At 42.2% G+C, this 20,539-nt stretch overlaps 1 protein-coding gene across 1 annotated transcript; it reads right to left on the reverse strand.

The window, feature by feature from the left end:
• Nucleotides 1–3,482: 3,482 nt before the first annotated feature.
• On the reverse strand, nucleotides 3,483–20,329 carry LOC135545215 (leucine-rich repeat, immunoglobulin-like domain and transmembrane domain-containing protein 3). The gene is made up of 4 exons (XM_064972843.1): nucleotides 20,214–20,329; nucleotides 18,368–18,834; nucleotides 4,744–5,049; nucleotides 3,483–4,531 (listed from the first exon to the last, which is right to left on the reverse strand). Exons 1-4 carry the CDS (start codon nucleotides 20,327–20,329, stop codon nucleotides 3,483–3,485), a joined length of 1,938 nt encoding a protein of 645 aa, XP_064828915.1.
• Nucleotides 20,330–20,539: the final 210 nt, after the last annotated feature.

A 20,539-nucleotide genomic window follows, 5' to 3' on the forward strand; every position in this document is an offset into this window, starting at 1 on the left:
AGGGTAAAGTGACTATGCATAGATAATAAACAGCGTGTAGCAGTGTAAAAACAAAGGGGGGTTCAATGTAAATAGTCTGGGTCGCCATTTGATTAGCTGTTCAGTAGTCTTATGGCTTGGGGGTAGAAGCTGTTAAGGAGCCTTTTGGACGTAGACTTGGTCATCCGGTACTGCTTGCTGTGCGATAGCAGAGAGAACAGTCTATGACTTGGGTGACTGGAGTCTTTGACAATTTCTTGGGCCTTCCTCCGACATCGCCTAGTATATAGGTCCTGGATGGCAGGAAGCTTGGCCCCAGTGATGTACTGGGCCGTACGCACTACCCTCTGTAGCGTCTTATGGTCAGATGAGCAGTTGCCATACCAGGCTGTGATGCAACCGGTCAGGATGCTCTCGATGGTGCAGCTATATATCCATGCCAAATCGTTTCAGCCTCTTGACGGGGAAAAGGTGTTGTGCCCTCTTCACGACTGTCTTGGTATGTTTGGACCATGATAGTTTGTTGGTGAAGTGGACACCAAGGAACTTGAAACTCTCAACCCACTCCACTACAGTCCCGTTGATGTGAATGGGGGCGTGTTCAGCCCTACTTTTCCTGTAGTCCACATTCAGCTCCTTTGTCTTTCTAACGTTGAGGGAGAGGTTGTTTTCCTGGCACCACACTGCCAGGTCTCTGACCTCCTCCCTATAGGCTGTCTCATCGTTTGTTGGTGATCAGGCCTATCACTGTTGTGTCATCCGCAAACTTAATGTTGGTGTTGGACTCATGTATGGTCGCGCAGTTGTGGGTGACCAGGCAGTACCTGAGGGCACTAAGCATGCATCCCTGAGGGGCCTCCGTGTTGAGGATCAACGTGGCAGATGTGTTGTTACTTACCCTTACCACCTGGGGTTGGCTGGTCAGGAACTCCAGAATCCAGTTGCAGAAGGAGGTGTTTAGTCCCAGGGTCCTTAACTTAGTGATGAGTTTTGTAGGCACTATGGTGTTAAACACTGAGCTGTAATCAAAGAACAGCATTCCCACATAGGTGTTCCTTTTGTCCAGGTGGGTAGGGGCGATTGAGATTAAGTAATCTGTGGATCTGTTAGGGCGGTATGCAAATTGGAGTGGGTCTAAGGTTTCCCGGTTGATGGTGTTGACATGAGCCATAACCAGCCTTTCAAAGCACTTCATGGCTACCAACGTGAGTGGTGTGGGGCGGTAGTCATTTATGCAGGTTACTTTCCCTTCTTTGTCACAGGGACTATGGTGATCTGCTTGAAACATGTAGGTATGTATTATAGACTTGGTCAGGGAGAGATTGAAAATGTCAGTGAAGACACTTGCTAGTTGGTCTGCGCATGTTCTGAGTACACGTCCTGGTAATCTGTCTGGCCTTGCGGCCTTGTGAATGTTGACCTGTTTAAAGGTCTTGCTCACATTGGCTACGGAGAGCGTGATCACACAGTCGTCCAGAACAGCTGGTGCTCTCATGCATGCTTCAGTGTTGCTTGCCTCGACAGTGAGCATAAAAGGCATTTAGCTCATCTGGTAGGCTCACGTCACTGGGAAGCTCACGGCTGGGTTTGCCTTTGCAGTCTGTAATAGTTTGCAAGCCCAGCAAAATCCGACGAGCATCAGAGTAGGTGGAGTAGGATTCAATCTTAGTCCTGTATTGATGCCTTGCCTGTTTGATGGTTCGTCTGAAGGCATAGCAGGATTCATTATAAGGTTCCGGATTAGTGTCCTGCTCCTTGAAGCTCTAGCCTTAGCTCAATGCAGATGTTGCCTGCAATCCATGACTTCTGGTTGAGGTATGTAACAATGGTCACTGTGGGGACGCTGTTGTTGATGCACTTATTGATGCACCTGGTGACTGAGGTGGTATACTCCTCAATGCCATTGGATGAATCCCAGAACATATTCCAGTCTGTGATAGCAAAACAGTCTGACCAACCACTGAGGTACTCTACCTCAGGCGAGCAATACCTCGAGACTTCCTTAATATTAGACATCACGCACCAGCTGTTATTGACAGGTAGACAAACCCCCCACACCTCGTCTTGCCAGATGTAGCTGTTCTGTCCTGCCAATGCACAGAAAACTCAGCCAACTGTATATTATCCGTGTCACAGTTCAGCCACGACTTGGTGAAACATAAGATATTACAGTTCTTAATGTCTGATTGAACGTTGGCCAATAGAACGGATGGTAGAGGCGGGTTACCCGCTCGTCGATGAATTCTCACAAGGCACCCCGATCTCTGCCCCATTTATTTCCTTATTTTATTCATGCGAATGATGAGGATTTGGGCCTGGTCTCCGAGAAGCAGTATATCCTTCGCGTCAAACTCATTAAAGAAAAGTCCTCACCCAGTTTGAGGTGAGTAATCGCTGTTCTGATATCAGAAGCACTTTTCGGTCACAAGAGACGGTAACAGTAACATTATGTACAAAATAAATTACAGACAATGCAAAAAAATAAACAAAATACCACAGTTGGTTTGGAGCCTGTAAAACATCAGCCTCCCTCCTGTGCCATTATCGATGCCACTATTCAAATAGTAAAAAGTTAATATTTGGTCCAATATTCATAGCGTGCAATGACTACATCAAGCCTGTGATTCTACTCATTTGTTGGATGCATTTGCTGTTTTTTATTTTGGTTGTGTTTCAGATGATTTTGTTCCCAATAATAATGAATGCTTAGTAAGGTATTGCATCATTTTTGAGTAACTTATATTGTAAAAAAGAATAGGAGATGTTTCTAAACACTTGCATCCATGATTACGGATAATCCTTAATGAAATAGTGAATAATGATGAGTGAGAAAGTTATGGAGGCATACATTTCAAACCCGCCAAAGAATGCTAACCTCCCATGTTATTGCAATGGTCAGAGGTTAGCATGTCTTGCCGGTCTGTAACTTTCTCACTCATCATTATTCACAACTCTTTCAGGACTATCCGTAACCATGGTAGCATCCACATTAATGTAGAAGTGTTTACAAACATACTCTATTCTTATTTACAATTGAAGTGATTCCAAAATGACACAATACATTATTTACCATTCATTTCTATTGGGCATAATCTGAAATACAACCAAAACAAACAGCAAATGCATCCAACATATAATTATTGTGTGCTAGGAATATGGGACCATATAATACACGTTTGACTACTTAAATACACATATAAATCAAATTATAAGTCAAATTAAAGCTGACAGTCTGCACGAAACCTCATAGTCATTGTATCATTTCAAATCCAAATTGCTGGAATACAAACAACAAAACATTTGTCACTGTCCCAATACTTTGAGGTAACTGTATCTCAAAGTTGTTGTTTTTTATTACAAAGAAATTAAGGCTGCAACAAACAGTGATTCATCTGGCAATAATTGTCAAAAAAGTTTTGAACACGCAAAACCTTGTAGTTATCCTCAAAAGATTCTCCAGATTTAGTATTAACTTTCGAGTCATGTAGAGTCTTAATCTAACGCTAGCACAAAAATTCTGATCTGGAACTGTCACTCTTGTATGTTATTTGTGAGTCAATGCTCGACCTGGAGCAGAGGAGCATCCTCTCTTGGGACTCCTTGGTCTGCCTGTAGGTCCACAATTCAGCGGGATTAGCGTTGAAGGTCCTCTGCTTCATTGATATTGTCTCAAACTTCACATATGTGTCTTTAGATAGCTCCTCGTCCGAAGAAGGCACATTGCTCCTGCAATAGAGTGAGAGGATCTTGTAGACCAGCAAACCAATGACAGGTAAAGCCACGGCGCAGGCAAAGCTGCTGATGATCATCAGCAGCTTGTTCGCAGCATTGTCCTCAACAAGGTCCAGAGTAAAGAAGTTGATACAGGGGTCTTTTCCCGCGGCACTTCCCTTGGAAACCAGACAAACCTGGTACCTCATTCCAGAAGTCAAGCCTTCGAGTAGAACTTTGCCACTCCCGGCATCGGTGTCCATTGTCCTTTTGGAGTTGTCCTCCTCATCATAAGTGGAGTAAACAACGGTGAGAGGTGCATTGCTCGGCAAACCTTCGGTCGTCCAGAGTAGAACCGCGCTATCCGGCGTTTCCTCCACGATCTCGAGATCTTGGACAGACTTCGAAGCATCTTTCTTTTCACTCTGATCCGCCGCTAGCTTCCTGTCGCTGCCTTGCGGGGTTTCGGATGGTTTGGATGGTGCTATCTGCTGCACGTTGCTGGGCGTGGGTTTCTTCTTGGTGAGGATGGGTGGCAAGATGGCTGGATGCGTGGTGGTAGGTGGGGCGGTGGTGGTAGACGGGGCACTAGGGGAGTTTGAGAAGCCAGTTTCAGGAGTAGAGGACGTTGTGGATGGGCTATTCCCTGCAGCCTCTATGTCTGGCCTCTCTGGAGGCATGTTTGTAGTGACATAACCTGCCACAGACAGGGTGATGGCAGCCTCTGCATTGCCGGCAAAGTTCTTAGCCTTGCAGCTGTACTCCCCATTGTCTTTGTACGAGACCCCATTCAGGCTGATGATGGACCATCGGACACCCTCTCCTGGAGACTCCTGGACAACTATAGGTAGATCATGAAAATGCAAACACTTCAACATTGCCAAGATGTAGACTTTATCTTATTGAAGAACAAAGATTATTTTATTGTATCACAACTGTAGAACATAAGTAAATCTTAACAAAGGAATTTGTTCATTTAAAACAATTTTTATAAACATGTTGAATAACACACTGTATGCATTTTCTTATGATAAAATGTGTCACTGTTGATACCTGTGTTGTTGACACGTGAGCCATCTGAAGTAGTCCAGATGAGGGTAGGCGTGGGGTAACCCGTGGCATCACACCGCAGGAGCACATTGCTGCCCACCGAGGCTGTGATCTTGGTGGCTGACATCATGACGGATGGCTTGAGACATTGGTCCAGTTCCACCCTTTGGAACATAACACCAGCCAGGTTTTCAGGCCCGCTGCAAGACAGGAACTGGTCCATTAGTACCACTGACGTGTCAGACATTTTGGAAAGCTCGATCAGCTTGGAGATCCTGCAGTCGCAGACCCACGGGTTGTCCTGAAGACCTGCAGAGGACAAAAGTGGAAATGTTTGTGACTGTTATGTTAAATTCAACTTACATTTGTGTTTGTGAAAAGGTTGGGAACATGGCAGTGGATCCGAGATTAAGAACATGCAAACAATGCTGTGATCAATGCTAATACTAATGTGGCTATTAACGTAAATTGCAGTTTATCCTAGCTCATACACAAATTATACACATTTTGTTTAGTTGAAGTATACTTCTAACATGATACGTTCTCATCTCGGTACATCTTGTACATATCCAAGTTCAACAAAAAACATTCACTGCATAATATGCTATGATTTCCATGTTTATAAATATTTCCACCCAAATTATATAACAAAAACTGTACATAGTTACATTTTTGAACAGCTGGAATTGTAATTCAGTGTTCTGATTCTAGGTATGCATACAGTAGTGTCACAACTGAGCCATCCTTCTGCAATGATCAGATTTACCAAACCGCTTACCCCTTCAAAGTAGGACGATGCATATGCATATAAAAGACGACTGATCATTGTCATTTTGTGTCTCCATTCCACCAGAACATAATGAAATTCTTGGACTCTATCATCATTTCCACAATTTCAGTGTTATTTCAACAACAAAGTGTGGAAATATCATTATAATCTACAGGAAAATCACATTTTTGATTGCACTGTCCCTTCAAGGCAACACAATTACACACAATATTGAGTAGTAAACCCAAAATGTTAGTGTTTCACAAACACAACTTTAACATTGTTTAATATATTTGCCATTTTAACCCACTTTGTCAGGCATTGTTGAGCACAGTGCTCAATCCACCAGCAGTAATGGGCTCCTGAGGGGTGCTGCGGTCTAAGACACTGCATCTCAGTGCTAGAGGCGTCACTACATACCCTGGTTTAGTTCTGGCTGTATCACAACCGGGAATGATTGGGAGCCCCATAGGGCGGAGCACAATTGGCCCAGCATCATCCGGGTTAGGGTTTGGCCGGGGTAGGCTGTCATTGTAATTAGGAATGAACACCTAGCTAAATAAAATTTAAATATGAAAAACATTGGTGGAACCACAGCATTGCAGCGCGCTGTGTTTGCCTCTGTCCTGAAAAGTGGTGATTGTAGAAATCGGTAGTATCATCGTTGAACATCAATTTGTCTTACAGTTTTGATATCTGTTCATCCTGATCCATTACATCTCATGGCACAGCAGGTTAATACTAAAGTAGAAATATAATTTTCTTTTTTCAAACATGCATAAAACATTGTCAAATTATCATCAAGTCTAAACATTTTTAATTACCCACAATCCTCTAAAAACGGAGCCACGTGGCATATTGTTGCACGAACTTAAAATTATTACATTTATAGAAATATTATTAAATTGAGTAAATAAATCACTCGATGTTCTATCTCTGTGGTTACCCGCATCAAGATACTTACATTAACTTGGATTATATTAACTTGGATTTGTTAATATAGGTAGACTCACATAGTCACACAAAGTATCTGCGCATGTGCACAGGTTTGCTTCACGTTGTGTACAGTGTCGTAGCCAGGGCACCAGAACAGCGGAGAAATTGAGCCTCATGCTTCAGCGCTCTTAGTTGGGGCAGAAATGTACCCACTCTGCAGTTTACTTCCTCCATCTACGTCATATCATTGAGTTTAACTTTACATTTTTGTGTATAATGAAATTAACAAAAAATCGAAATGACATGCAATTATATGTTGTTCCTTTTTTTTGTCAGTTTCAATTCACCCCAGAATAATTTTTTTTGCACACATCAACACAAATACACAAACCCTATCTCTCGCTCTCTCTCTCTCTCTCTCTCTCTCTCTGTCTCTCTCTCTCACACACACACACACACACACACACACACACACACACACACACACACACACACACACACACACACACACACACACACACACACACACACACACACACACACACACACACACACACACACCCACACACACACACACACGGAAGTGCATGTATGTTGCAGAAACCCTGTAGCCTTTCCTGCAGTCAAATAAACAAATCTCCCTCTAGTGGCCTCGTGGGTGGAATGTTATTAATATTTTTCATAATTTCATAAGTAATGAACATGATTTATTTTCAAACGCCGAAAATTCAGTGTTTCTATGTCTAACGGTTTTGTTATATTACAGTCTTTTGAGATGTACAGTGCATTTGGAAAGTATTCAGACCCCTTGAATTTTTCCACATTTTATTATGTTACAGCCTTATTCTAAAATTGATTGAATAATCACATACTCATCACATACAATACCCCATAACGACAAAGCGAAAATAGGTTTTTTAGTGGCTTTTATCGTACTTAAATGGAAGAAGTTTGGAACCACAAAGACTCGGCGGAAAGGGCCTTGGTCAGGGAGGTGACTAAGAACCCAATGTTCACTCTGACAGAGCACCGGAGTTCCTCTGTGGAGATGGAAGAACCTTCCAGAAGGACAATCATCTCTGCAGCCCTCCACCAACCAGGCCTTTATGGGAGTGTGACCAGACAGAACCCAATCCTCAGTAAAATGCACATGACAGCCTGCTTGGAGTTTGCCAAAAGGCACCTAAAGGACTCAGACCATGAGGAACAACATTCTTTGGTCTGATGAAACCATGATTGAACTCTTTGGCCTGAATGTCCCGCGTCACATCTTAAGGAAATCTGGCACCATCCCTATGGTGTAGCATGGTGGTGGCAGCATCATGCTTTGGAGATTCTTTCAGCTTCAGGGACTAGGAGACTAGTCAGGATTGAGGGAAGGATGAATGGAGTACAGAGAGATCCTGAAAGTACAGAGAGATCCTGAAAACCTACTCCATAGCGCTCAGGACTTCAGACTGGGGAAAGTTTCACCTTCCAACATGACAATGAACCTAGGCACACAGCCAAAACAACGCAGTAGTAGCTTTGGGACAAGTCTCTGAATGTCCTCGAGTGGCCCAGCCAGAGCCCAGACGTGAACCTGGTCGAACATCTCTGGAGAGACCTGAAAAGATACCTGAAAATAGCTGTGCTGTAATGCTCCCCATCCAACCTTACAGAGCTTGAGAAAATCTGCAGAGAAGAATTTGAGAAATTCCCCAAAGACAGGTGTTTCAAGCTTGTAGTGTCATACCCAAGAAGACTCAAGGCTGTAAAGGCTGCCAAAGGTGTTTCAACAAGTGCTGAGTAAAGGCTCTGAATACTTATGTAAATGTCATATTTCATAATTTTTTTTGAATACATTTTCAAACAAAAGTTCTAAAAACCTGTTTTTGCTTTGTCATTATGGGTTATTGTGTGTAGATTGATGAGGGGGAAAAACAATTTAATCAATTTTAGAATACGGCTGTAACGTAACAAAATGTGAAAAAAGTGAAGGTGTCCGAATACTTTCCGAATGCAAAATATATACTTAAAGTGTAATATTGTGATGCAAACTCAAAATTGAATACATTTCAACTCTATATCTAACATGATACTTGTGTTACTTTTTTTAAGGCCATAACCATATGTGTGAGGTGTATACTTTTGTTTCAAAGTAGATGTGTTTAAGACTACCAAGAAACCCTGATTTAGCCCACTGTAGTAAAATTAACCAGATTAGACGTACTTAACAGCGGCCAACCCAACAGCAAACTCTAAATCTGGTGTTGGCTTTTTTCCCAACATACTACAGTGCACTACCTGTTTTTCTTTTAAAGGTGCAATCTGCAGTTGTTACATTTTTGGCTTTTAAATTAATTATATACTGTATACCCATTGATTATTGAATATTTTAAACTGGGTGGTTCGAGCCCTGAATGCTGATTGGCTGACAGCTGTGGTATATAAGACCATATAGCACGGGTATGAAAAAACATGTATTTTTACTGCTCTAATAACGTTGGTAACCAGTTTACTATAGCAATAAGGCATTTCAGGTATTTTTGGGATATTGCCAATATACCACGGCTATGGGCTGTATCCAGGCACTCCACGTTGCGTCGTGCTTAAGAACAGTCCTTAGCCATACAGTTTATAGGCCATATATACCACACCCACTCGAGCCTTATTGCTTAATTATCAATAATTAAATAAACGTGCCACTGTAACTGTAAGTCCCTAACCAAGTCCCCATTTATTTTTTATTTTTTTATGTTTTATTGTATCTGAATGCCCTTAAAGTTGGATACATCAGTTGATAAATCAGTTGGTACATCAGCTTTCCATTCAGCATTTGACATGTCAATTAAAAGTTGAGTACATCTGAGGGCCTGCTTACACCTTCAGACACCTTCACAATCTGTCAGATTTAGTGTCAAGCCCACAATACATGGCATGTTTGTGCAAATCAAAGCATGGAAAAATAGCAAATTAGATTCGTCAAAGCCAGGGGTCAGAAAGGGACTATCAATGCATGATAACTTTAACTCCCCACTTCTTATGAGGTGGATCAAGAGGTGCATTTAACAAGCAATGCATTAGCAAACATTTGCTGTGAACTGTGTTTGTTTAAAAACATAATTTGTAAAAAAAAAAAAAAAATTGCACAAACATTGCATTCCATTAGTTCGAGCTATTCTTGCTGATACATAATGGACCGACCATGCAAAATGTTGGCTTTAGCTATGGCTTCCGCCATAATGGATAACTTTCCAGATCCTATTCCCGATGTCATGGAGTGGCTGCAGATTTTAGTGGGTGTATCAACACCGAAAAGTGAGTCAAGGTTCAGGTGCATAGAGAAATAGAATGAATAGAACACTGGTAAACTCATGATACAATATTTTCCATGGTAACATAGAATGTTTATTCAAATTATGTTAACTGATGTGGCTCATGCAATGAAATTAAAATTTTGTAATGTCAGTTGAGCTGAATCAACAAATCACAGCACATGTTGATGGGTACACTTTCTGCTTTTGCGTCTTGCTTTTGCTTCTTGCTGTGCTCTTATGGGTACAATCTCAATAGCCGCCAGTCCCCCCATTATGCCATCATGGACTTAAATGGGGACGCCCATTCTATTCATAAAATGTATATGGTTATGGAGAAAGTCATCTCTCGCTACAACGACTTCGCCTTTCGGTCTCATTTTCGGATGAGCCGACAGAGATGGTCGTCCCGCTTCAGGTCCTTAGGAAACTATGCAGTTGTTTTTTTAATGTATTATTTCTTACATTGTGAGCCAGAAAATCTCAAGTGTTATTATATACAGCCAGGAAGAAATATTGGATATAAAAGTGATGTCAAATTACCAACATTACGACCAGGAATACGTCTTTCCTAAAGCGGATACTTCATTCGAACCTTCACCCTGGACATGGGATCTTATCCCAGAGGCTGGCCCAAAACAACACGGTCGCTGCAGAAGGGGCAGACGGAGTGGCCTACTGGTCAGACACAGAAGGTGAGCACACCATCCACCGCTTCCAGAACATATTACTCGCCAATGTCCAATCTCTAGATGATAAGGTGGACGGAATTAGGGCATGAGTTGCCTTCCAGAGAGATTGTAACATGGCTCACTTGGGATATGTTGTCAGAGTCGCATTCTGGATCATTGCTACTCTAACTTCCGCGATACATACAAAGCCCTCCCCGCCCTGCCTTCGGCATATCTGACTGTGCTCAGGTCTATCCAAAGCTGGTCTGACCAATCGGATTCCACGCTTCAAGATTGCTTCGATCATGTGGGCTGGGATATGTTCCGGATAGCCTCAGAAAACAACATTGATGTAGACGCTGACTGGGAGAGCGAGTTTATTAGCAAGTTCATCAGAGATGTTGAATCCACCGTGACAATTAAAATCTTTCTTAACCAGAAACTGTGGATTGAAGGCAGCATTCATGCAAGACTGAAAGCGCTGACCATCGCTTTTAATCTAGGCAAGGAGACTGGAACCATGACCGAATACAAACAGTGCAGCTATCCCCTCCGCAAAGGCGATCAAACAAGCAAACAGTCAGTATAGAGACAAAATAGAGTCGTAATTCTACGGCTCAAACACGAGATGTATGTGGCAGGGTCTGCAGTCAATCACAGATTACAAAAAGAAAACAAGCCCCGTCGCAGACATCGACATCTTGCTACCACGCACCCTTATTGGGACCCAGTGTTGAGGATCAACAGGGTGGAGATGTTGTTTCCTACCTTCACCACCTGGGGGAGACCCTGGGTCTCGACCCCGCCCTGTGCAACTGGGTCCTGGACTTTCTGACGGGCCAACCCCAGGTAGTGAAGGTAGGAAACAACATCTCCACCCTGCTGATCATCAATACTGGTGCCCCACAAGGGTGTGTTCTCAGTCCTCTCCTGTACTCCTTGTTCACCCATGACTGTGTGGCCATGCACGGTTCCAACTCAATCATCAAGTTTGGAGATGACACTACAGTGGTAGGCTTGATTACCAACAACAACGAGACGGTCTACAGGGAGGAGGTGAGGGCACCCTGAGTGTGGTGTCAGATGATCGTGGACTTCAGGAAACAGCAGAGGGAGCACCCCCATCCACATCGATGGGGCAGTAACGGAGAAGGTGGGACGTTTTAAGTTCCTCAACATATACATCACGGACAAACTGAAATGGTCCACCCACACAGACAGCGTGGTGAAGAAGGCACAATTGGCGACCTCTTCAACCTCAGGAGTCTGAAGAAATGTGACTTGTCACCTGAAAACACTCACTAACTTTTACAGATGCACAATCGAGAGCATCCTGTCGGGCTGTATCAACACCTGGTACGGTAACTGCACCGCCCTCAACTGCAAGGGTGTCCAGAGGGTAGTGGGGTCTGCACAACACATCAAACTATCTGTCCTCCAGGACACCTACAGCATTGATGTCACAGGAAGGCCAAAAAGATCATCAAGGACAACAACCACCCGATCCACCGCTTGTTCACCCCGCTATCATCAAGACAGCGAGGTCAGTACAGGTACATCAAAGCTGGGACCGAGAGACTGAAAAGCAGCTTCTATCTCAAGGCCATCAGACTGCTATACAGCAATCATTAACTCAGAGGCTGTTGCCTACATTGAGATCCAATCACTGGCCACTTTAATAAATGGATCACGAGTCACTTTATACAATGCACTCTAAATAATGCCACTTTAATAACGTTTACATATCGTACATTACTCATATATCTCATGTATATACTGTATTTTATACCATATGTTGCTCACCCATCTACTTACATGTACATATTCTCATTCACCCCTTTAGATTTGTGTGTATTTGGTAGTTGTTGGGGAATTGTTAGATTACTTGTTAGATATTACTGCATTGTCCGAACTAGAAGCACAAGCTTTTTGTTACACTCGTATTAACTTCTGCTAACCATATGTGTATGCGACAAATAACATTTGATTTGATTTGATTTGCAATATCTTAGGTCAATAAGTATTCAAGATTCAAGAGTAACAAATGTGCTTAACAAGTCACATAATAAATTGCATGGAATCACTCCATGTGCAATAATAGTGTTAAACATGATTCTTGAATGACTACCTTACAGTATCTCTGTGCCCCACACATACATTGTTAGGTCCCTCAGTCGAGCAGTGAACTACAAACAACGATTCAACCACAAACAACAGTGAGTTTTTCAAATGCCTCTCAAAGAAGGGCACCTTTTAGTAGATGGGTAAAAATAAAAGCAGACATCGAATTTCCCTTTGAGCATGGTGAAATTATTAATTACACTTTAGATGGTGTATCACTAACATAGAGAGGCTGCTGCGGCCATCACTCATTCATATACTTATATGTGCATATTAGTATTCATCCCTTTACATTTCTGTGTGTAAGGTAGTTGTTGTGAATTTGTTCGATTACTAGATGTTAAGATATTAGATATTAGATATTAGTGCATTGTTGGAACTGGAAGCACAAGCATTTCGCATTAACAGCTGCTAACCATGTGTATGTGACCAATAAAATTTGATTTGGAAACCTTTCAGGTAATTTGCATGTCTAGACGGCCTCTTTGTTTTGATTAAAGTAGTCTTAACAAAGTTAAGCGTCACGGAAATCCCCAATGATTGCAGCATCTAGTTAGCTATCTATCTATAAGTAATTGCAAATGCACACCAACCAGCAAGTTAGTTGACCGTCCAGACAGCTGGGTTGGTGAGGTGTACAGTCAACCAACTAGACGGCCAGGGTGTGTGTAACGGCGTTCTTCTTTTGTTGAAAGAAAGTCGGACCGAAATGCAGCGTGTAAGTTACTCATGTTTATTAGGAAGACAAACGAACGAACTATACACGAATAACTAAATAAATACAAAAACAACAAACAGAACGTGAAACCTAATACAGCCTGACTGGTGCACACTACACAGAGACAGGAACAATCACCCACGAAATACAAAGCGAAAACCAGGCTATCTAAATACGGTTCCCAATCAGCGACAACGAGAATCACCTGACTCTGATTGAGAACCGCCTCAGGCAGCCAACCTATTAAACACACACACACCGCTAATCAGCTACAATCCCAAACACTACAAACCCCAATACGAAAATACAATACAATAAACCCATGTCACACCCTGGTCTAACCAAATATATAATGAAAACACAAAATACAATGACCAAGGCGTGACAGTGTGATAACTAATAGGCTATAAAAATGCAATACTGTACCCAATTACTTTATAATCAGTAAAATTGTTATTTATGCACGTTTGTAATGAGCACGATGTGAGACAGAGTGCTTGTTTCAAGCGCAGGGCGCAGCAGGTGTTTATTTGTAAGGGACCGCAGGGGGAGGCAGGTAGTTGGGTCCAGGGGCAGGCAGAAGGTCATACACAGGGGGTCCAAATAAGCAACAATACAGGCAGGGAAAAGGCTAGTAATGTCGTCCAGGAGATCAGGCAATAGGTTGATTACAGGAAATCCGATAGGCTAAAGTACAGGCAGGGAAGAGACTAAAGGCGTCGTTGGTGAGACAGGCAAAAACTATTATACAAGGATCAAAACTACGGGAAAAACAGCTCTGAATAGAAGTGTGTCACAAAACAATACCTCACAATGATGGGGTGCAAAGAACGGAACTAAATAGTGTGTGATAATGACATACAGGTGTGTGAACAGGTGATCAGAATTCAGGACATTAGGATCTGGAGCGTGAGCTGCGTTCAGGGGATCAATGTGTTTGAGATTGTGATCTGGAAAGTGGTCTGGAAAGTAAGCTTCGTTCAGGGGATCTACGTATTTGAGAGTGTGAGCTGGAAGCAGATGTTACAATGTTATACAGTAAATACTGTATATTATTTATAAGGCCCCTTATCTATCAACACTTGCCACAAAGGGTACATAATTCAAATGTAGCCTACATTGTGAACAGTAAGACTATGATGAACAATAGATAATTGTATCGTTAATAATTGCCTCTGTGTTACAGTGGTGAAGGACAAAACCCGAACATGATAGAATCCAATTTTGTTTGGTTTTTCAGATATTGTGTGAGGAACTCAACCCTCTGGTTCCGTACAGATGAGAAAGCCTATAGGATTGCTTGTTGGACCTTTCTGTGAGAGTTTTTGTGGTGTTTTTGACCTCTTTGCAAAGGGATTTTGCTCCAGTAACTGCTCCAAATAGTAGATGGCCTGAACCAGCTGATGACTTCCTGCATAAAGTGACAAACACCCACCCAGTTTCTAGTTCTGGAGGCTTGGTTCCAGAGGATCAGAGGGTTCCCTGGTGTGATTGGGTGCATACATGGTGATGGCACTCACATTCCCATCAGGGGGCCTTCCGAAATACGGGATGCCTACATACATCGTAAAGGCCAGCCCAGATTCCAGCTGCAAGCTGTGTGCGGCAGGGCTATGCGGGCAACGCTAGTTCTGTGCATGATGCATGCTTGTATAGAACCAGCGACGTAAAGGCCCACCCTCTGCCAGAGCAGTACCACCTCTTGGGCTACTGCGTATCCCCTAAGCCTGGATCTGAATGTGCCATTCAGGGACAATGGTCAACTGGACGAACACAAGAGACTGAAGCAGATCCACAGCTCCACCCGAGTCAAAATTGAGACATCCTTTGGGCTATTAAAATGCAAATGGAGTAGGTTCCAACTTCTGAACATGCTGCTGCTGGAGAAAATCACAGATACCATTGCGAATGCTTGAGTCCTCCACAACATTTTTAAATGTTTTTATTTAACCTTATTTAACTGGTTCTCATTCAACATGGTCCTCATCCAACATGGTCCTCATCCATTAGGCAGTACCAGTCTTACAGTACCAGTCAAAAGTTTGGACACACCTACTCATTCAAGGGGTTTTCTCTATTTTTACAATTTCCGACATTGTAGAATAATAAGGAAGACGTCAAAACTATGCAATAACACACATGGAATCATGTAGTAACCAAAAGAAATGTTAAACAATTCAAAATATATTTTCATTTTTAGATTCTTCAAGTTACTGTAGCCACCCTTTGCCTTAATGACAACTTTGCACATGCTTGGCATTCTCTCAACCAGCATCACCTGGAATGCTTTTCCAACAGTTTTGAAGGAGTTCCCACATATGCTGAGCACTTGTTGGCTGCTTTTCCTTGACTCTGCGGTCCAACTCATCCAAAACCATATTTTTGGGTTGAGGTCATCCGATGCAGCACTCCATCACACTTCTTCTTGGTCAAATAGCCCTTTCACAGTCTGGCAGTGTGTTGGGTTATTATCCTGTTGAAAATCAATTGATAGTCCCACTAAGCGCAAACTAGATGGGATGGTGTATCACTGCAGAATGCTGTGGTAGCAATGCTGGCTAAGTGTGCCTTGAATTCTAAATAAATCACTCACAGTGTCACCAGTAAAGCACCCCCACACCATCGCACCTCCTCCTCCATGCTTCACGCTGGGTACCACACATGCAGAAATTATCAGTTCACCTACTTTGCATCTCACAAAGACACAGAGGTTGAAACCAAAAATCTCAAATATGGACTCATCAGACCAAAGGACAGATTTTCACAAGGTCTAATGTCCATTGCTCGTGTTTCTTGGCCCAAGCAAGTCTCGTCTTCAAATTGGTGTCCTTTTGTAGTGGTTTCCTTGCTGCAATTTGACCAGGAAGGGCTGATTCACGCAGTCTCCTCTGACCAGTTGATCTTGAGATGTGTCTGTTACTTGAATTCTGTGAAGAATTTATATCAGCTGATGTACGAAGGGCTATATAAATAAATTTGATTTGATTACCTTGTCACAACACAACTGATTGGCTCAAATACATTAAGAAGGAAATAATTTCCACAAATTAACTTTTAACAAGGCACACATGTTAATTGAAATGCATTCCAGGTGACTACCTCATGAAGCTGGTTGAGAGAATACCAATGTATTTTACCAAATAGGGCTATCTTCTGCGTACCACACCTACCTTGTCACAACACAACTGATTGGCTCAAACGCATTAAGAAGCAAAGAAATTCCACAAATTAACTTTTAACAAGGCTCATCTGTTAATTAAATTTCATTACAGGTGACTACCTCATGAAGCTGTTAGAGAGAAAGCCAAGAGTGTGCAAAGCTGACATCAAGGCAAAGGGTGGCTACTTTAAGGAATCTAAAATATATTTTGATTTGTTTAAAACGTTTTTGGTTACTACATGATTACATACGTGTTATTTCATAGTTTTGATGTCTTCACTATTACCCTATAACGTGGAAAATAGTAAAAATAAAGAAAAACCTTGAATAGGTAGGTGTGTCCAAACTTTTACTGGTTCTGTAGATGAAGACCTTGTTGTGGCATGTATTACATAGAGCCAGTCCCTGATCCTGTGCAGAAGAGGGACAACATAATGTACCTGCTCTACAAAATGTATAATTGTTGTTGATACATTTTCTCTGGTGTCCATGTTTAAAGAAATAGCACTTTCAATGTTTGAGGTGCTTTTTATACACTTTTGGCTGCAGTAATTTTGCTGTGTAACTGAAGCTGGAGTGCAGTATAACTTATTCCACAATTACTGCATCCAAAATGCCCCAGTCGACTGCAGTTAATGCACTTTTACTGTGGTTTCAAAACTTCTATCTTTTTTTGAAAGGGATCTCCCTAAGGAAGGGGGTGCAAGGTGACTGAGTTGATAAATACTGTGTTGAAGACAGATAAAGTCATTCATGTTTCCTACTAGCTAACTATGGTGTCTGTGTCTCCTCACTTCATGACTTAACAATAATAACTATAATTATCTTGTAACACCTAACCACAGATGTAATGGGAAACTTTTAGCTAGCTAAGTTAACTTTTACTGTTCGCTAGCTAGCGTTAGCTAGATCACATAATGTTGAACGGTTAACTTCATCTTAAGCTAGACTATTTCATTACCAATATCCATATTTGTTGATCAACTAAAAAATTAACAGATGGGTATCTAGATAGCTAGCTAGCTAAGTAATTACACACCATACTGTTACTGTTTTGTGATAGCTACAAGTTGGCTTAACTTTTTCTCCAGTAGCCCCACAACCTTGTTGTGCATCTCTCTTGCCTGTAACGTTACAACAAGTCAAGAGGGTAAAACAAATAGGATAACCTAAACAAAATGATATGAAAGATCAATAGACGCAAAGTAGAAAACATGATGAATGTTATGTCTATTACGTTTAGTTCTTCAATACATATGTAAATAATATCGACTTACTTGAATCCATCTCGGCAAAGTCCACTTTCTCTTCGTCGCCCGCTACCTTTTTGAGCTTCGTTGCCTCAAACTGTATATATTAATTGTACGTTCGCAAACATTTGCTAAAGTTAGTGAAGGTTCGCAAACTATTCTCCTTGTTGAACAAGCATCCGGTAACCTGTAGGTACTAGACCTTAAAGTCCACTTCCAAAAGTTGTGGACATGATGTTGATAGTCTGTTGATAGTTTTTTTGAGCATCTGTCGTAGGACTTTCCAAATAAAGAGTTACCCAAATAGGTATTGGAACCTCAATGTGAAGATTGAAATATCCCTTTGGATTAAAGTTAGCAGTCACTAAGTATACACAATGCATTTATGGGCTACGTAATGACCAAAAACTCTACACACTCCAATGCAGGTAAATCCCATCTTCTGTTATCTCTGAATACTTGCTTTGCTGTAGGGGTGGCTAACCCACCTCTCGAAGAGCCACTTGGAGTGCAGGGTTTTGCTCCAGCCCTGCTCTAATACAACTGAGTCAGCTCATCAAAGTCTTCCTGAAGAGCAGCTGATCAGTAGAAGCAAGTTTGCTAGAGATGGGCAAAAGCATGCACAACCAGTAGCTAGTGAGGGTATGTTAAGTCCTAACCTTAAACCCTCATCTCCATATCACCCACTCACACCCTATTCTCTTACCTAGCACCACTTTCTGGGACAAGTTGGAGGAGACGGGCATTCCATTGAAAGGTGGCCAGATATCCACGAAGTCCGAAAACAGAGTGGTCAGCTTGTTGCTGGAGATATCCAGATAGGTGATGTTGACCAGGTATGGGGTAGCCTCCACAGCCACAGTGGTCAAGCGGTTGTTGTGAAGATCCAGCATCCTCAGACTGGGCATCTCCTTCAGGGACTTCCAGGGGAAGGTGGAAATCAGGTTCCCATCCAGACGCAGTTCGTGGAGGACCTTGAGGTTGTAGAAGGCGGCATGGTCCACAGAGGAGATAGAGTTGTAGGTGATCCACAGGTAGCGCAGGTCGTTCAGGTAGTAGAAGGCCTCGGTGGGGATGCGCCGCACAGCCGTCTTCTCCACCCGCAGTTTGACTGTATCCACGGGGACGTTGACGGGGATGTCGGACATGTCTGGGTCATTGCATATCACCGATCTGAGAGGAACAGAAAACATGGACTTGGTTTAAATATGTTTGTTTATGTGTAACTCTGTGTTGTTGTTTTTGTTGCACTGCTTTGCTTTATCTTGGCCAGGTCGCAGTTGAAAAAGACATCTTGCTCTCAACTGGCCTACCTGGTTAAATAAAGGGGAAATAAATAGAATACCAAAATTATACATATAAAAGAATGTGGACACCCCTTTTAAATTTGTGGATTCGGCTATTTCAGCCACACACATTGCTGACAGGTGTATGACATCGAGCACATAGCCATGCAATCTTCATAGACAAACATTGGCAGTAGAATGGCCTTACTGAATAACTCAGTGACTTTAAACAGAGCGGATGGAGGTTGTTATAGCATCAACAGCGGGGACCAACTCCATATTAATGCCCATGATTTTGGAATGAGATGTTCGACGAGCAGCTGTCCACATACTTTTGGTCATGTAGTTTGCATCACAAATCTTTCCTCTCTCCGTTCCATGGAGTTATCATTTTTCTGGATTGGTCAAATCGAGGGATCCATTTGGCCTACCCAGTCTAGTCAGATAAGTGATTACAATTCAGGGAGGGGGGGGGGGGGGTTCAGTCTGTGTCCTTGAGAACCACAGGGTGTGCAGGATTTTGTTTCAGCCCAGTAGCCTACTAAACTACCTGATTCATCTGATAATCTAGCCCTTAATATGTTGAGTCATGTGTGTTAGTGCTGGGCTGGTACAAAAGCCCAGACAACGGTCCGGGATTATAGACCTCTGAGCTGGATGGCGTGTAGGCTTATACTTTGTGCTTCCACCTGCACAGTTTATTTCATACATACTTGTGGAACTTTAGAAAAGTTGTTCTAGCATCCTTTTCCTTCATCTACTTGCAAACAGACTCTTTTTCAAGACTCCAAAAATGTCCAGAACTCTTGAATCCGGTCATCCTAAATGTGTGATACGTATTGAGAGAAAAAAAGTGCTCCTCTATTGATCTCATTAATAAGTCTAAGATGGGCATTATGTGAATTATTAGAGACCTTTGGATCACATGTTCTACTACTGTAGATATGTATATTCAACCAAACCTACAATCCAATTTCCAGGGGAAAACAAACAGCAAACCTCCTACACGTCTGCTAGAATGAATGAATGAATTTGATCAAAATTCAAATAAATCCTGAGAAGGACCCACTGTCTTGACATAATAATGAATCAAAATGTAAATGTCTCATAGTTGCCAGATGGCAAAACAGGTCAAATAATCCAGATAAAACTCATGATGAATTATGATAATTATTATACAGTCATGGTATATCTGTGGAAAAGGGTCCAGATTACACTATAATAAAATATCTAAAACACCGTCCTCTAAGAAACAATTGTAAATACCTGGTCCCCATTCCATCACTCCGTCCGTGGTAAACACAAGTGCACTGGGAAGGACAAAAGGAATGGGCCACACTGAAGCAGCACAAGAAGACATGGGCGTAGAGAAGATGATGCATGGTTCACCAAATCAACCCAAAGTGCTCACATCACAAGGTCAGGAGAAAGAGGAGAGGAAAACACATCCGAAATAATTTCGAAATGTCGAAAATAACTCATTTTAGAAAGGAAAAAATATGAATAGTCCCGGAGTCCTGAACACATAAGAAGTGCTTACAGGTGATCCATTATTAGGATGGGAGAAGGGGGAGGGGGAGGACAGTGAGACC

Source organism: Oncorhynchus masou, chromosome 9 (genome assembly GCF_036934945.1).
Source record: "Oncorhynchus masou masou isolate Uvic2021 chromosome 9, UVic_Omas_1.1, whole genome shotgun sequence".
Taxonomy (NCBI): domain Eukaryota; kingdom Metazoa; phylum Chordata; class Actinopteri; order Salmoniformes; family Salmonidae; genus Oncorhynchus; species Oncorhynchus masou.

What these genes read in the sequence shown, in the direction of transcription:
- LOC135545215 (XM_064972843.1), bottom strand. Translation starts at nt 20,329, where the DNA reads ATGCATCATCTTCTCTACGCCCATGTCTTCTTGTGCTGCTTCAGTGTG. An exon ending in AGTGATGGAATGGGGACCAG is followed by an intron (nt 18,835 to 20,213) that starts GTATTTACAATT and finishes TGTTCCTCTCAG; the next exon opens with ATCGGTGATATGCAATGACC. An exon ending in GTCCCAGAAAGTGGTGCTAG is followed by an intron (nt 5,050 to 18,367) that starts GTAAGAGAATAG and finishes TGTCCTCTGCAG; the next exon opens with GTCTTCAGGACAACCCGTGG.